General features: G+C 43.3%; 1 protein-coding gene across 1 annotated transcript in view; it reads right to left on the reverse strand.

The window, feature by feature from the left end:
* Window positions 1–702: 702 nt before the first annotated feature.
* The window catches only part of ALOX5AP (arachidonate 5-lipoxygenase activating protein), a 37,326-nt gene continuing 19,437 nt past the window's right edge, over window positions 703–18,591 (reverse strand). The window contains exons 2-5 of the mRNA XM_073613361.1: window positions 13,395–13,494; window positions 9,802–9,872; window positions 4,597–4,678; window positions 703–1,005 (exon numbers count right to left, since the gene is read on the reverse strand). Coding sequence (XP_073469462.1) covers window positions 843–1,005; window positions 4,597–4,678; window positions 9,802–9,872; window positions 13,395–13,494 — 416 coding nt within the window. The 3' untranslated portion in view covers window positions 703–842. The remainder of the gene's footprint in view (window positions 1,006–4,596; window positions 4,679–9,801; window positions 9,873–13,394; window positions 13,495–18,591) is intronic.

Raw genomic sequence — 18,591 nt, forward strand, 5'->3', positions numbered from 1 at the left:
AGCGCTGTTGAGCAGTGGTCTCCAAACTGCGAGCCTTTGCTTGCCTCTATCTGGCCCTCAGGACACTATTCTTTCCACTGACACTAACAAGGGGACTCCATTCATTCCACTGACACCAGGAGTGGGGAACCATTCCTCCCACTGACACCAGCAATGAGGCATAATTTCTCCCACTGATCTAAAACAATTACGTACTATTCCTCCCACTAATACCAATAATGGGGCACTATTGCTTCTTCTACTGACTACAGACACTATGTCATTTTTTACTCCCACTGCCACAGGGGCATTTTCTACTTCCACTGGCCACTCCGGCCCCCCTAAAGTCTGAAGAACAGTAAACTGGCCCTTTGTTTAGAAAGTTTGGAGACCCCTGTTGTAGAGCATGAAGACAAGAAGTGGTCGCAAAGAGACTGCACTTGATCTGTAACACTGAGATGCAGCAAATGATGATAAATTAAAGTGAAAACAGTATTTTATTTGAAAATATGGAGATTTATGATACAAATAGCTTTCTTAAACTAATGCAGTTCATTTAAGGTCTACATTTACTTTAATAACAATATGAAACAATAGAATGTGTGTAGCAAGAACAAGGGAAAGGTGGTGGTTGTGACTTCATCACGTATTGCTTATACAAGAATAACAGTGGAGGAATAATGTAACGAGTGAGTTTATGTTTTGTACAAAATGAAAACAAAATTTTGAGATAAACCGAAATGAATAGCTTTTATTTGTGCAAAGGAAGAGACAAATATCCAAAACTAACAGAACATTAGCACACAGATTTGCGTCAAAAATCATCAAGTCATCAAAGTTTTAATACTGGGGCCATGATCCAATTATGGAATAAGCAGTAAAGGAGAAAAAGTGCTACTGATTGTTTTAATATACATTTCCATATCACTTCCGAACACCAAGACAAGGTAATGGTTAAGGATCCCGGCCACGGACATGGCAAACAGGAAGAATATGATTCGCTTTCCAAATATGTATCCGGGGGTGCTATAAAACAAACACAGCAAATTCATTTAGTAAAATAATTCTAAAGCACAGTACAAACCTGGCAATTTTATCGAATTCCATTAGTTTTCATCCCCAGCAATCTGCCTCCCACCGTTTCAATTGTTTCCCAGATTAGAAGAGCTTATTGGAGTAAAAATTGATTGACACTTTCTATTGACTAGGTTGTGATTGATTACCACATTAATGCAGCAGTTTGGCCAATAAAAACTAGGAAACACTTGAAACCATGGGTGGCAGATTGTTGTGTTTGAGGCTAGATTTAAATCTGTGTGTTACATTAAAGCAGTATTAAACCCAAAACCAAAAATGTAATATATTGCAGCTTATCAATCATTAGCTGTAGTGGCTGCAATTGTTTTGTTTTCTTTTTTTTAGGCTTTTTCCACCTGGTGATCTGGCCAGAAACACACCTCCTGTATTAGAGTGCCCCCACTCTGGATGAAGGAGCACAGGGGGACCTTTGGACAGCAGTATTGATAATCTGGGGGGAGGGGAGTGTTAAGCTGGCCATATGAAGAATGAAATTCACCTAGTTCAGCAGGAACCAGATCCATGTGTGGCCACTGTGGTTGAACAGAAGTCAACTTCTGTTCAACTGCCCTGTCGGTATATTCTCGCTCGATCAGCACCACAGCCAATAGGCTGTGTATTCTGACAGTGGGGGAGTCTCCCCACTGTCAGAATACAATGACACAGCGGAGAGGATTCCCGCATCCTCATTGAATCTGTGAATGGGGGAGACGGTTCAGTTTTTTTTCGTTCAAACTGTTGGTTTCCGTACTTTCCAACATTCCCGGATTTGCCGGGACAGTCACGCTTTTTTAGTAAACTGTCCTGCCACAACTTTGTCTTGATCTGTGTCCCAACAGCTACAGTGTGCTACAGAGGTGGAGGCAGAGCATTTCTACTACCGGCTGCTGCTTACATGCGTTGGATGGGAACTAATTGTCCAGTCACAGAGATCCCGCTGAAATGATGCCAGCTCCAGGGTGGGGGTAAGCTGGCAGTTTTTTGTGGGATGTCAGGAGGGACTTGTGGAAAAAATGTTATGGATGGCAGGGCGTTAGGTGGCAGAGAGGGTCAGGAGGAGGGGTGAGCATGCGGGAGAGTGCAGGAGGGTGGTAGACACCAGTCTCTGGTGCAGTGTGCCTGCAGTCAGTATCAGTTGCTGCCTCTGTGCATGATATTGCCCAGTGGCCACTGCAGTGTTGGAGCATTGAATTAGGGCTCCTTTAGGGCAGGTTCACCCTATAGCAGCATAGCATAGCTGTACAAGAAAAACACAGCTGTCTTCTAGGGTACACAGAAAACGTTTTCTGTGTGCCCTGTTTGCACTTTGGCCCTGCGGCACATAGTGGTGTAAAAAAATGCAGAGAGATTCTTCCACATCGCTCCGCAACTGTCTGCATGTCTCTGTGTTTTTATGCAAGGGCTGCCATACTTAGAAATTAATAGAATGTCATAAAAAAAAGGGAAACAGTGTCTTGTGTTGTAAAAACACAAGGCACCGCTCCCTAACTGCGATCACTACCCACAGAGAAAAGCAGAACATTTTTCTTTATGGGTAGTGTGAACCCACCCTTTCACCATGTACTTTCATTCCATCTGCAGTCCACACTCCTCTCCTGAACATTATACCTGCAGTCATACATGCCACACATACAGTACCACCTGCTGTCATACACTCCACACCCTTCTCCTAAGCATACCACCTGCCCTCATACATGCCACACTCCTTCCCTGAACATACCCCCTTCCCTCATACACTCCTCCCCTGAACATACCGCCTTCCCTCATACACTCCACACTCCTCCCCTGAACATACCCCCTTCCCTCATACAATCTGCACTCTTCTTCTGAACATACCACCTGCCCTCATACATGCCACACATACAGTGCCACCTGCTGTCATACACTCCACACTCCTCTCCTGAACATACCACCTGCCCTCATACACTCCACAATCCTCTCCTGAGCATATGCACTGCATTACACTCCTGAGCATACACTGTACCTGCTGTTATACACTCCATACTCCTCTCCTGTACATACTAGCTGCTGTCATATACTCTGCACTCTTATTCTGTACATACTAACTGCCTCTGAAATCAGTTGAGCAGTTGCTGATTGCTTTGGACTGATCAGGGTCCCACAGGTGGCATAGCTTGGGGCTGGAGCAGTCTGTGTTCTTGTCCAAGAGGAGAAGTTCCCAGCTTGGAGGGCTGCTAACCTCTCAGGCAGCCTAGCTGACATTTACCAGTGATAAATACAGAAAATGGCAACTCCCGGACTGTTTCAGTAACCACTTAAGGACTGTCCCATACAGATATACTGCGGTACGTAATTCCGTGCAGGGAGTCTGGGGTGTGCGCGCACGCTGCCGGTGACCCGGACCCGCTGTGATTGGACAAAGCGGGAGCTAATCAGCGGTCTGCAAATTGTTCTGAGGAGAGGCAGAACGGCGGTCTGCCTATGTAAACAAGGCAGACTGCCGTTCTGCCAGAGGGTAAAACAAAGATCTTGTGTTTCTGCTAAGCAGAAACACAGATCTCTGTTTTCCTCTAGTCAAAGAACATCCCCCACAGTTAGAAAGCACCCCCTAGGGACACATTTAACCCTTTGATTGTCCCTGATATTAACCCCTTTCCTGCCAGTGTCATTTGTACAGTGACAGTGCATTTTATTAGCACTGATCACTGTATTGGTGTCACTGGTCCCCAAAAAGTGTCACTTAGTGTCAGATTTGTCCGCCGTAATGTCGCAGTCCCGCTAAAAATTGCTAATCGCAGCCATTACTAGTAATAAATAAATAAATATAAATTACATAAATATATCTCATAGTTTGTAGACGCTATAACTTTCATCACATACTCCACACTCCTTTCCTTCACATACCATTAAACACTCCACTCTCATTTCCTACACATAGCATCATACATTCCACACTCCTTTCCTGCACATACGGTCATACACACTGCACCTCTTTGCTGCACATACCACCATACCTTCCATAAATAAATAAACGTCACTCAGATAAAGTACATTTTACAATAGCTTGCTGAACTGTGTACCTGAAAATGTATTTGAAATGTTGGTAACTATCCATTTCCCCAATGTAATGAGTTATCACAGAATGTAAGGCAGCTAAGGCCTCATTCACATGGGTTCTGTGGCCCATACAGAGCAAATGAGCACCTTGTTTATGTATTTGGAGCTGCATGCAGGCAGCCTATGGTTCTCTATGGGGATGCAGCAGCTGTATAGGCACAGCCGCTTTCCCTAACGTGATGGGCATGCAGGGTTGGGTGAGCACGCTTAAGCGCACATTGAGCGTTTGGGGCCACTCACCTGCCCTTACACGCCTGTCATATTAGGACATGCAGATGTGTCCATACAGCTGCTGCATCCAAATAGAGAAACATGGGCTCCCTGCATGCAGCTCCAGACATATAAACAAGGCACTCATTCACTCTGTACTGGCGACATTGTCCATGCGAATGAGGCCCAGTACTGCATGTCCAGCACTTATTACCACAATTTTAATATTATAGATTCAGTGGCAGGTGTTACCTCTGTGTCTTCTCACCAAGGTAACCAACAAAGTACTTCTGTCGGACAAATAAATACATAAGGCCAGCGAAAGTTGCAGGTGCTGTAGGGAAAAAACACAAACAAAATGATTAATGTAGGAATATTCAATTTATCAACAACATTTTTTTATTAACTGGCCAAAAATAGTACAAAAAAAAGTTTTTGAACTTTAGCTGTAAATTGCCTGTCATTACCACCCCAAACCACCACCAAAGATCATACCTATAGCACACTGACACCAAATATTAATTAAACTAAATATAATACTTTTTTGTCTAGAGAGGAGGGGAGGATACATTTGAGACATTTTTCGAAACTGGAGAAGACAGAATCTGGGGCAGCTGTGCATGTCAACCAATCAGCTTCTAGCTTCAGCTTGTTCAGTTAAGCTTTGAAAATAAAAGGTAGAAGCTGATTGGTTGCCATGCACAGCTGCTACAGGTTCTGTCTTCTCCAGTTGTGATAATTTTTTTTTTTCTTTGCTAAATTCTTCTCAATGTGTATTTTCTTCCTCACAGAGAGATACAGGCAATGTATGAGACCAGGAGCTACCAACTTTCAGCACACAAATACAGGTACACATACAGTGCTTTGAAAAAGTATTCATACCCCTTGAAATTTTCCACATTTTGTCATGTTACAACCAAAAACATAAATGTATTTTATTTGGATTTTATGTGGTGGACCAACACAAAGTGGCACATAATTGTGAAGTGGAAGAAAAATTATAAATGGTTCTCAAAATGTTTTACAAATAAATATGTGAAAAGTTTGGCGTGCATTTGTATTCAACCCCCTGCTTTGTAGAACCACCTTTCACTGCAATTACAGCTGCAAGTCTTTTTGGGGATGTCTCTACCAGCTTTACACATCTAGAGAGTGAAATGTTTGCTCATTCCTCTTTGCAAAATATCTCAAGCTCTGTCAGATTGGATGGAGAGCGTCTGTGAACAGCAATTTTCAAGTCTTGCCACAGATTCTCAATCGGATTTAGGTCTGGGCTTTGACTGGGCAATTCTAAAACATGAATATGCTTTGGTCTAAACCATTCCATTGTAGCTCTGGCTGTATGTTTAGGGTTGTTGTCCTGCTGGAAGGTGAACCTTCACCCCAGTCCCAAATCTTCTGCAGACTCCAACAGGTTTTCTTCTAAGATTGCCCTGTATTTGGCTCCATCCATCTTCCCATCAACTCTGACCAGCTTCCCTGTCCCTGCTAAAGAAAAGGATTCCCACAACATGATGCTGCCACCACCATGTTTCACGGTGGGGATGGTGTGTTCAGGGTGATGTGTAGTATTAGTTTTTATATTTACATAGCATTTTGCTTTTAGACCAAAAAGTTCAATTTTGGTCTCATCTGACCAGAGCACCTTCTTCCACATGTTTCCTGTGTCCCCCACATGGCTTCTCCCAAACTGCAAATAGGACTTCTTAGGCTTTCTTTCAATAATGGCTTTTTCTTGCCACTCCTCCATAAAGGCCAGATTTGTGGAAGGCATGACTAATAGTTGTCCTGTGGACAGATTCTCCCACCTGAGCTGTGGATCTCTGCAGCTCCTCCAGAGTTATCATGGGCCTATTGGCTGCTTCTCTGATTAATGTTCTCCCTGCCCAGCCTGTCAGTTTAGGTGGACGGCCATGTCTTGGTAGGTTTGCAGTTGTGCCATACTCTTTCCATTTTTGAATGATGGATTGAGCAGTGCTCTGTGAGATGTTCAAAGTTTGGGATATTTTTTTATAACCTAACCCTGCTTTAAACTTCTCCACAACTTTATCCCTGACCTGTCTGGTGTGTTCCTTGGCCTTCATGATGCTGTTTGTTCACTAAGGTTCTCTAACAAACCACTGAGGGCTTCACAGAACAGCTGCATTTATACTGAGATTAAATTACACAAAGGTGGACTCTATGTAATAATTGGGTAACTTCTGAAGGCAATTGGTTCCACTAGATTTTAGTTAGGGCTATCACAGTAAAGGGGGCTGTATACAAATGCATGCAATTGGAGCATGGTGAATCTGCATTTTCAGAGTTAGAACAGCCGGTGAGGATGCAATAAAACGCCTCCTCCCTGCATGTCAAAAGCCCTTTTAAGAGTGTTCCACTGAGGATCGCTCTGTAGAGGGCTAACACTAGTGTATATGAGCCCTAACTAAAGCTGAATAATGATATAAATATACTGTCTATACATATGACTAGTATGCCTGCACGGTTGTAATAATTTAAAATTCAATGTTCAGATTATTGTCTAATGCCACCCATGGTTGGTTCACTTTAATCTCTAAAACAGCAAAATGGCTCTAGTATTGCACCAAACCAGAAATGCTGATAACAGTATAACTGTAAAAACTTTGATTACCTTGCATTAATGTGAACTGCCAAATTTTACATAAATGCTAGAGCTATTCTTTAATCCAGCCTGGTCATAGTGAAGCATTTTGCACATTGGCAACTGACCACCTGCTATGTACATTGCAGCATATTTCCCTCACCCGGAAAGCCAAGGTCCAGCGTACAGTCACCCATGGACGTGAATGGCTATATACGACTGTACTCAGGTATATGCGGGTGCTATTGTACACAGGAGTAAAGCATATGGGTGCATGCAAAAAATAGAAAATGCTCTATTTTTTGTCTATGCCTTTATGCTATACAGTGGGGATCAAAAGTTTGGGCACCCCAGGTAAAAATGTGTATTAATGTGCATAACGAAGCCAAGGAAAGATGGAAAAATCTCCAAATGGCAGCAAATTACAGATTAGACATTCTAAGCCCCGGTTCACACCAGAGGCGGCACGACTTGCAGGTCGCCTCACCGAGGCGACCTGCACACGACTGCCGGGGCGACTTGCAAGACGACTTCTGTATAGAAGTCTATGCAAGTCGCCCCCAAAGTAGTACAGGAACCTTTCTTCTAAGTCGGAGCGACTTGCGTCGCTCCGATTAGAACGGTTCCATTGTACAGAACGGGAGGCGACTTGTCAGGCATCTAGGTCGCCTGACAAGTCGCCCCCGTGTGAACCGGCCCTTATAGTATGTCAAAAAAAGTTAGAATTTTATTTCCATCATTTACACTTTCAAAATTACAGAAAACAAAAAAATGGCGTCTGCAAAAGTTTGGGCACCCTGCAGAGTTAATATTTTGTACTGCCCCCTTTGACAAGTATCACAGCTTGTAAACACTTTTTGTAGCCAGCCAAGAGTCTTTCAATTCTTGTTTGAGGTATCTTTGCCCATTCTTCCTTACAAAAGTCTTCCAGTTCTTTGAGATTTCTGGGCTGTCTGTCACGCACTGCTCTTTTAAGGTCTATCCATAGATTTTCAATAATGTTGAGTTCAGGAGATTGTGAAGGCCATGGCAAAACCTTCAGTTTACTCCTCTTGATGTAATCCCCGTGGATTTTGAGGTGTGTTTAGGATCATTATCCATTTGTAGAAGCCATCCTCTCTTTAACTTCATTTTTTTCACAGATGGCATCAAGTTACCATCCAAAATTTGCTGAAATTTTATTGAATCCATTTTTCCTTCTACTCGTGAAATGTTCCCTGTGCCACTGGCTGCAATACAACCCCAAAGCATGATTGATCCCCCCCATGCTTAACAGTTGGACAGAGGTTCTTTTCATTAAAATTCTGTGCCCTTTCTTCTCCAAACGTACCTTTGCTCATTCCGGACAAAAAGTTCTATTTTAACCTCATCGGTCGACAGAACTTGTTTCCAAAATGCCTCAGGCTTGTCTATATGTTCATTTGCAAAGTTCAAACGCTGATTTTTGTGGTGAGGACGTAGAAGAGGTTTTCTTCTGATGACTCTTCCATGAAGACCATATTTGTACAAGTATCTCTTTATAGTGGAATAGTGTACCACAACTCCAGTGTCTGCCATATCTTTCTGGAGGGATCGTGCAGTCAAACGTGGGTTTTGAATTGTTTTTCTCACAATCCTGCAAGCTGTTCTGTCTGATATTTTTCTTGGTCTTCCAGATCTTGCTTTAACTTCCACTGCTCCTGATGACTGCCATTTTCTTAATTACATTCCGAACAGAGGATATTGACATCTGAAAACGCTTTGCTATCTTCTTATAGCCTTCTCCAGCTTTGTGAGCGTCAACTATTTTCAGTTCCAGTTTTCTAGACAACTGCTTAGAAGAACCCATGGTGCTGATTGTTGGGGCAAGGTCAGATGAGTCTGGTCATTTAAAACCTTTGAGATTGACATCACCTGGTCTTCCCAGACGATGATTGAGAACAATCCATGACACTGGCAGGTCTCAGCTTTGCAAAGGGGGCAGTGCATGCTATAAATTCTGCAGGGTGCCCAAACTTTTGCAGACGCCATGAAAGTGTAAATGATGGAAATAAAATCTAACTTTTTTTGACATATTATAAGAATGTCTAATCTGTAATTTGATGCCATTTGGAGATTTTTCCATCTTTCCTTGGCTTCGTTATGCACATTAATACACATTTTTACCTGGGGTGCCCAAACTTTCGATCCCCACTGTACGTGTGTTTACTCAAATACAGGTATACATTGTAAAGGCCTAAAATCCTAAAAAAAAGGGCTTATGCAGGAATATGAATATCCAGTCGTTAATTGCTATGATTGTGCAGGCTCACCTAAGATTTATGTTTCTCCTTTTCTTAGTTGTACTTATTCTGAAAAGGATACTTTTGCTGGAGTGTCAAGGCCTCGGAGGTCTCCTAAAGCCCCTGTTAGCATGCTGTTTATGCAGACATAAGTGCAACAACAATTCTCATATGTTATACTGTGATTAGTAGTTCTGCCACTGGGTGCTTTTGTTTGTAATATTTGTATATTTGTATTGCAATGCTTGTGTTGGGGGAACTATATGGTTACAATTATAATGTCATTTCCCATCTCTTTGTCCTAGTTGTTTTCCAAAAGAAAAAAAAAAAAAAAAACAAGAAGGGCTTAGCCATATGTCTAGCAATCATCTTGTCTGGTAAGAGTATTATCTGCTGCCAACATTCCTCCGCATGTCTCCCAGATGAAATTGCATACATACACACACCCGCATGCAAACATTGTGTGAGTTTAAACAGTTGACCTTTCAGGTGACCTCAGATTGCATAACCAATGGCAGTTCCCATATTCCAATTGGTCCATTTTAAAATGTACAATAATGTAGTCATAGTTATATTTAACATGGTGTAATTTACCTTGGCTACACAATAATCCAGCGCACCAAAACACTGCGAGAAATGTGGGATACGCGTCAATACAGTTTTGGCTGAGGGAAAACAAAGGGATATTCAGTAATGATTCAAAATATTCATCATCAGTTCAGTAATTGGTCTTCATGCTTATCATTACATGGGAGGAAAAGAACGAACCAATAAGATGAAAGCATAAGAGCAAATATGGATTCTTTTTCTAAAAAAAATAGACGATTTCATTAAAGTGGAGTTCCACCCACTTTTACAACTCTTCAGCATCCCTCACTAAACTGTGCACTGTAAACGAATTGGATATTTTTTTTTTTTCTCAGCATCTACTGTATATCTGCTGTATTCATTTTTCACCTCCTCCTCCCTGGCCGTGGCCCATCGCATCATTTCCTGTTTGCAATGCCTTCTGGGAAGGGGCGGAAACTTCCTCTGACACTGCTGTTGCTATGGAAACCCGACCTGAAACCTATTACACTGCTTGTGCTGCACTGAGCATGTGCGAGATCCGCAAGGATGAGATCCAGGAAGAAATACAGTCTGGCTTCAGATGCCCACACTTAAGATGGCCACGGCCTGCTGTAAGTTTATAAAATAACAAACTACTGCTATAAACTAACAAAACAGACCTTAGTTTACAGACTAACTTTACTAGAATATATTAAGCTTGTGTATTATAGGGGTATTTTTATTTAAAAAGTATAATTTCGTCCGGAACACCACTTTAATTTCATGATTCTATTTTAAATGAAAACTATAATTCATTACAGTGCTATATAGAGTGCATATATCGTGAGCTTTATTTTCTATGCAAATGTTAGAAGTCCTGCGTGAAGGCAAACAATACAAAATGCCAGCTGTTCATTTTAGGCCCCTATCACACTGGTGTGCTTTTGACGCGCTTCTTCAGGGCAACAAGAGCACATGAAAACTATTCCCATTAAAACCTATGTAACTTCATACTGCAGGTCCATGGCTATATGTAATCACTTGGATGTGTTGGTACAGGCACAAAGCCACAGTGCCGGTTAGCCAGCCTGTAAATAGACCCTTGGTTTTTTTAAATGGTGAACTGTCAGAAAGGACCAGGTACACAGTGAAGGACTTGGTACAGTTCTATGGATAGGGTTGCCACTTGTCCAGGATTCACCCAGACAGTCCGGGTTTTGAATTATGTGTCCGGGTTTCAGTCCGCTCTAAACCCGGACACATCACTCAGACCAGGCTGTGGCTCCCAAAGTAACTGAGATAGCCACACACAAATCTGTTGCCATCCGGGAGCTGCGGGCGGCTGTTAGGTGGTAGGTTTGTCATCACTGGGAGGCTGGGCGTTGGTGTCAGCAAGAGCATTTTGGGCACACTCACCCACTGCACGCTATGCGTGCCGCATTACTACTTTCCTTGGGGAACCCAAAGGTGTCCCAGGTCTTTTATAATCCTATAACTTATATCACACAAGAAGAAATTTGCCCTGCGCCGCTAAAGTGTTCGGGTTTGGTTTGAAGAAAAGGTGGCAACCCTACCTATAGACCAACAGGCTGCTTTATGCTGGTCATAAACTTAGAAGGTTTTCATCATCTGCAGAATAAACTGTTTAATTCAGGTATAAATTAATCAAAATCCCTGCAATCAGTTGTGAATTTTGGTTTTGTGCTGCCCAAGCAAGACTAAAATCTGGTGCTCCCCAATCTAAATTTGTCCCATCCCAGCCATTTTAAAATTGCGCATGCCTGTGCAAGGGCAACAAGCAACGTAAATTTTACGGCGCTTACAGGTTACCACTTTAGATTTACAGAGGAGATCTGGTGCTAGAATTACTGGCCACGATCTGACACTCGCGCTGATACCTCACGTGTGGGACAATCGCTGTTTGCGTGTGTGTGGGACTAACATGCTTTTGCCTTTGCGTACAATTACAGGAGGACAGGGGCACTTTAATTTTTTTCCCCCCATTATTTATTTATTTATTTTTTACACCGTTGCTTTCATTTTATTTATTTTTTTATCAGTTTTATTGCTGTCACAAGGAATGTAAACATCCGTATGACAGCAATAGGCAGAGACGGGTAATCTTTATGGAGAAATCGTAACCACGTCAGCCCCCCGGAAGGATTTACCCCTTCCTGACCAAGCCCTTTTTTGCGATACGGCACTGCGTCCCTGTAACTGACAATTACGCGGTCGTGCGACGTTGTACCCAAACAAATTTGACGACCTTTTTTTCTCACACATAGAGCTTTCTTTTGGTGGTATTTGATCACCTCTGGGGTTTAATTTTTTGTGCTATAAACAAAAAAAGAGCGACAATTTTGAAAAAAAAGCAATATTTTTTACTTTTTGCTATAATAAATATCCCAAAAAATATATTAAAAAACAAATTTCTTCCTCAGTTTAGGCCGATATGTATTCTTCTACATATTTTTGGTAAAGAAAAATCGCAATAAGCGTATATTGATTGGTTTGCGCAAAAGTCTACAAAATAGGGGATAGATTTATGGCATTTTTATTATTATTTTTTTTTATTAGTAATGGGGGCAATCTTCGATTTGTATCATCACTGCAACATTGCAGCGGAAAGATCGGACACTTTTGACACTAATTTAGGACCACTGACATTTATACAGCGATCAGTGCTATAAAAAATGCACTGATTACTGTGTAAATGTCACTGGCAGGGAAGGGGTTAAATACTAGGGGGGCGATCAAGGGGTTAAATGTGTTCCCTCAGCATGTTCTAACTGTAGGGGGGATGGGTTCACTAGAACATAACAGATCACTGCTCTCGATCACTGGGAGCAGTAGATCCCTGTCATGTTGCTAGGCAGAACAGGGAAATGCATTGTTTACATCTCCCCATTCTGCCTCTACGTGCCACGATCGCGGGCAACCGGCGGACATCGAGTCCGCAGGATCCGCGGGGACGCTCCCGCAGCGCGCAGCAGGTGCGTGCGCCCGCTAGCCGTCGATGACAGAGTGATGTACGGGTACATCATTTTGCGCATTTTGTGCCACTTTGGCGACGTATATCAGCGTGAGGCGGTCGGCAAGTGGTTAAAGACCCCAAATCCCTCCTCTGCACTAAAAGCATTTAAAACAACAAGATCGGTGTTTTTGAATGCTTTTGATTGTTAAAAAAAAAAATTGATGGTTTCCGAGTAACTCGGAAGTGATGTCATCACTTCGGGTTTACTGTTACAAACAGCCGATTAAAGCTGATCCCGGTCTTGCTTGGCTGTCCGACCAAGTCAGCGAGAGCCTGAGAGAGCCGCAGAAGGCGGCAAAAGGGGGGGGGTCCCCTCCCGCATCGAGCGGCTAGTAAGCCCCTCCAATTGCTATTACAACAGAGCCGACCGCCCGCTCTAAAAACGATACCGGGGTGATGCCTGCAGCTCATGGAATCCTTCCACTAAAATTGCCAGACTAATTACCATGCCCAAAGATCTGGGATGGTTCCAAGCTTGACTCCCAAACAATGTAGTTTTCAATTATTAAATGATCCATCTTGAAATTGAAGTTTCATTGGGAATGTATACAGTCATCAAGTCCAATAACAGAGGCCGAGGATTTATAAAGTTTCACAAACTTACTTTGCTGTGTAGACTTTCTCGAAGGCGGGGGAACCAGTTCTTTGGAAACTCTTGGAATGTTGATTTTTGGATTCGTTTTCAACTTTATATGCAAAGAATACTGCAAAAAAAATATACAGGCATAAAAATACAGGTAGAAAGTGCATATTCACCTATAAATAACAAACCACTGTTAAAATAACATTATCTACTTAAAGAATATGTAAACCCAACATTTTATATTCCTGATATGTGCCTGTTGTACCATGTACTTGCATGAGAAAGTATCCTGTTTTCTTTGTATTACTTCCTTTGTGTGAAATCCCTGGTGTTCCTGCCAGTTTCTCTGCTTTCCTATTAAAAACTGACTACACTAAGCAGGAGAACACACTGTGGTCAGGTCTCAGGCTATGCTGGGAACTCAGCCTGCTCTCCTCCAATGATCAGATTTGTCCTTACACATGCCCCTGCACAGCCTTTCACTGGGAAGTTCAGTATACTGCTGTCTCCTCCCCCAGCTCTTATGCAGCAGAGAAAAGAGACAATGTGATCACTTCTATAAAATGAAAAAAAAAGATATTTATAATTTTTTTCTTATATCTATTAACAAATGTTTTGCCTTTCATTTTATTTTAAACTGAATGGGTTGTTTTTTTTAAGATGAGGGTATACAATCACTTTTAAGTGTAACTAAAGGCACAACTTTTTTTTACTTTGGATAGAGTAAGGGGAGGTTAAAACTCCTGTCAGTTTTTTTTTTTTTTCGCCTTCTGTGTTTTATTGGGGAGATTTCTCTTCACTTCCGGTCCCACAGCCAAAACAGGAAGTGAGAGGTTATCCTTCCAAAGTGAGGGAATCCTGGGCTGTCACCAGGACTAGTGTCCCCATTGGAAGATTTACCCTCTATTCTTGTTCTGGTGTCAACCCAAATTTGGGGATTTTCTTTTACTTTCACTTTTGATGATAATGGTAAACAGGAGAAATAGAGAGGGCAAATCTTCCTAACGGGAGCACAGACAGCAATAAAAACTGACAGGTGTTCTAATCCCTCTCCACTCTGTCGAAAACAAACAAAAAAAAAAAAGTCTTCCCCTTAGTTACACTTAAAGTAGAGCTGTAGGCAAAACATTTTATTTTTATTTTGGATAGAGTAGGGTATTTTTTTTTTTTTTTGCCATCTGTGTCCCATTGTTGAGATTTCCCTTCACTTCCTGTCCCATAGCCAAACAGGAAGTGAGAGGAAATCCCTGCAAATTAAGGGAATTCCTTGGGGACCCCCAGGTCACCAGAGCTAGTGTCTCCATTGGAAGATTTCTCCTCTATTACTTTTCTGGAAACAACCAAAAATTTGGGATTTTCTTTTAATTTCACTTTCAGTGATAATGGTAAACGGGAGAACTAGAGAGGATGAATCTCCCTGACAGGGGCAGAGACAGAAATAAAAACTGACAGGTATTCTAATACCTACCCACTCCTTCTTTGCATGCTGCCTAAACGCCTCCCTTTCAGCCACCAATGTCTGAAATATTGTATGTTGGGATGGCAGCACGTAAAATTCAATAGAGCCTGTCAGGTAAGTACCTGTCTGAAATTTCACCTGCAATTTCTTTAAAGTCTCGTGTGTTACTCTGTTCTTTGGGATTCCTTTCTGAACAGTTCTACAGCAAATTTTATTAATTCAGTTTTTTCAGACATGTGTTTTTAAAAAAAAAAAACCCTTTACAACTACTTTAAACTACAGGCAAGCCTATAATTAGGCTTACCTGTAGCTGCATTGGATATCTCCTAAACCTGCACGGTTTAGGAGATATCCCTGTATTTGCATGTGCCGACATCATCGCACATGCGCACTTAAGCCAACTGAAGCAATGGCACGTACGTGCTGTTGCTTCAGTTGTACTGTGCCGTTCCCGGCGGCTCCCGCGCACACGCGCGCGAGTGACGTCATCGCGGCTCCGGCCAATCACATCGCCGGAGCTGCGATACCCGGAAGTAACCCCTGGGAGAGATCTCGCTGGCTGGAGGGGGGGACGAGGACGGCTGCGGGGGCTTCGTCCTCAGGTAAGTAATTCATAATGAGCTAGTATGCTATGCATATTAGCTCATTATGCCTTTGTCTTGCAGGTTTTTTTTTTTTTTTTGTTACCCGGGTTTACAACCACTTTAAGGCCTCATTTACACTTGTTATTGGTGGTAAAACCCTGCAGTTGAGCTGTTTTTACCTCCCATTACTCCTACTCCTACAGTGGCTGGAGGTGAAAATATGCCGTGGCCATGATGCTTTGTGAGTTATACCCACTGTCGTGCTCGTTGGGTGGTACCACCTGCCAAACACGACCCATTCAAGTGAGGTGGCCGCACTGCAAGCACTCCGCAACCATGCACCACACGCCTGCTTGTGGCGCAGTTGTCTGGTAATTATGGGGTTAAAACAGGTGGTGATGAGACAATAAAACGACACTTGGCCACCTGTCTATTGCTGTCTGAAGAGAGATCCAAAAACAGATCATGCTTCAAATAGCAAAGCAAGTGTAAACAAACGTTAAAAGGTTATAATTATAATAATGAATGTGGCAATCGGTGATTCACTGCAGGTGAATCTTCCTGGTGCATGTTTTTAAATTACAGGGAATGATTAACAACCTGTGAATGTCTGTTGAATGTCATATTCACTGCTTTATAAAAGAGTCTATAAGTGTTGTTTTAGGCTGAGTTCACACTAGTGCAAATTGGATGTGGGTTTCGCCGCATCCAATTAGTATGACAGGAGATTGTGACCGGCTCTTAATGGAGCCGGTTCACACATCCCCGTAGCGGCTGCGGAGCGAATTGGACAGGGGTCCTGTGCGTCGTTGGCTCTGTTTCAGGTTCTGAATTCAGGCAAAAATTCGGGCCTGATTCGTCCCTGAAACAGAGAACAGGGACGCACCGGACCCCTGACGACAGCCACATCAGCCGTTTTAATTGTGAACCCGGCCTCAAAGAACTAAAGAACTAATGTAAGTTCCTGAATTTGACTTGGTAGCTACTTATGCAGCTAATCAGCCAGTTTATATGCGACCATAGCACGGAGCGCAGCCCTGTCCAAGGGTAACATGTAGCTGCCTCTAAACACAGCAAGCTTGCTACACCTGGCCGCTCATATGAAGTCAGCTTTATTATAAAAGTGAGCGGTGTCCAAGTCTACTTGACAGTGGGAGGTATCCCACCACTCATCTGATCCACATCTAATAGAAATAGGCCCCTTAGAACCAAATGTAATATTCCCCACGCATACGTTCAAGAAAATAGCTGTTCAGTAATGTTGAGTGCTGGAAACGGTGGACGATCAAAGTGAAGAAATGTCATCAGCACACCAAGAATTGTTTAAAAGGGTCCAAAGCTTTATTTTCGTGGTCACATGGTAACATTTCCGAGCCATGCAGGGCCCCTTCGTCAGGCAAGTGAGGCCCCTTCGTCAGTCATTTGCCTGATAAAGGGGCCCTGCATGGCTCTGGAACATTGCCGTATATTTACCATATGACCACAAAAAAATAATGCTTTGGATCCTTTCGAAGAATCCTTGGTGTGCTGATGACATTTCTCCCCTTAAAACCAAAGGGCCCCTTTGCAGTCTGTAGAAATAGTATGTCCACCCCTGGGCAGATTAACTGAAACTTCTAGGAAATTTGCACATTGCCATTGGCACACAACTAGCATTTTGAGACACTGACGGGGTAGCAGCATTTATAGTCTCAGCAGTTTGTTTTTCTTGGAAAAATATTGTTTGATAATCTAGCTAGTCACAGCACCTTTTTAGGCTAAACAAGTCAGTAAACAGACACTAAGATCCTGACTGTCTTTTGAAAAGTGGTCTGGTTGCAGCGCTCCCCGTAGGACTATTACTGGAACCACCAAATGTTGGTAACCGCAGTCCAGCACTAAGTTTAGGTGCTGAATGAACCAATAGCTTGGCTTGTGATCCTGCAAATTAGTGCTCAATTAGGCTTGATTCACATCTATGCATTTTTTAGTGCATTTTCAGTCTTGCAGAAACACACTGCAGTCCATTTAACATGGTTTCCTATGGGTCATGTTCACATCTGTGCATTTTATGGAAAGGACCAGGGATTTTTTTTCTGGTTTTTGGTTCCATAGGCTTCAATGGAACAAAAAACGTGTATTGAACAACGAAAAATACACCTGGAATAGTCAAACTGCAACCTGCATAGGTGTGAATCAGGCCTTACAGTACAGTGTGATGCTTCTGCGTTGTGTTTAAATTTGGAGTGCTCTGTGATGTTATCTATCACTTCCTTTGAGGTCCAGCATCCATGCTTAGTCAGCTCTGCCTCACTTCCACTTGCTGCAACATTTCACTGCTATAGAAATGTGTTGCTTGCTGATAACAGAGATTAATAGATAGCTATTATCTATTGCAATGAAGATGCATTAAAAAAAAAAGTTTAACTAAAATCATTTGAAAAAATGAATTCATTGATTAAAAAGAAATTCAATAAAGCAATAAACAAATACCATAGTTGCCAACTGTCCCGGATTTCCCGGGACATTCCCGGGACTTACACTCCATTCATGAATTTTTTGTGTCCCGGTAAATGTCCCGAAAAATCCGGTTTTTGATTTTTGCCGCCGCCGCCCGCCGCCGCCGCTAGAGGTCTGCGGCCGGTGGAGACATTGTCTCCGCCGGCCGCCATCTTGAAGAAGCTTGAAGACGGCTGGGGGGGGGCTAGACGGAGCTCCTCCGACGCCACCCACCCTCCGCCCCGCCTCACTCCGCCCACCCTCCGCTCCGCCCCGCCTCACTCCGCCCACCCTCCGCCCCGCTCCGCCCCGCCTCACTCCGCCTACCCCCGCCCCGCTGCCAGGGAAAGGGGCGGGGGTTTTGCCATCCATGCGGAATTCGAAAAGACCGGCGGACTCTGAGGTAGGGGAGGGAGGGCGCACGCCGCTTTGGGAATTTGTAGGGGGGGCTCCACTGGGGGACACCTGATGTGAGGGGGGGCTCCACTGGGGGACACCTGATGTGAGGGAGGGCTCCACTGGGGGACACCTGATGTGAGGGGGGGCTCCACTGGAGGACACCTGATGTGAGGGGGGGCTCCACTGGGGGACACCTGATGTGAGGGGGGGCTCCACTGGGGGACACCTGATGTGAGGGGGGGCTCCACTGGGGGACTCTTGATGTGAGGGGGGCTCCGCCAGGGACACCTGATGTGAG

Source organism: Aquarana catesbeiana, linkage group LG02 (assembly GCF_042186555.1).
Source record: "Aquarana catesbeiana isolate 2022-GZ linkage group LG02, ASM4218655v1, whole genome shotgun sequence".
In the NCBI taxonomy this organism is placed as follows: domain Eukaryota; kingdom Metazoa; phylum Chordata; class Amphibia; order Anura; family Ranidae; genus Aquarana; species Aquarana catesbeiana.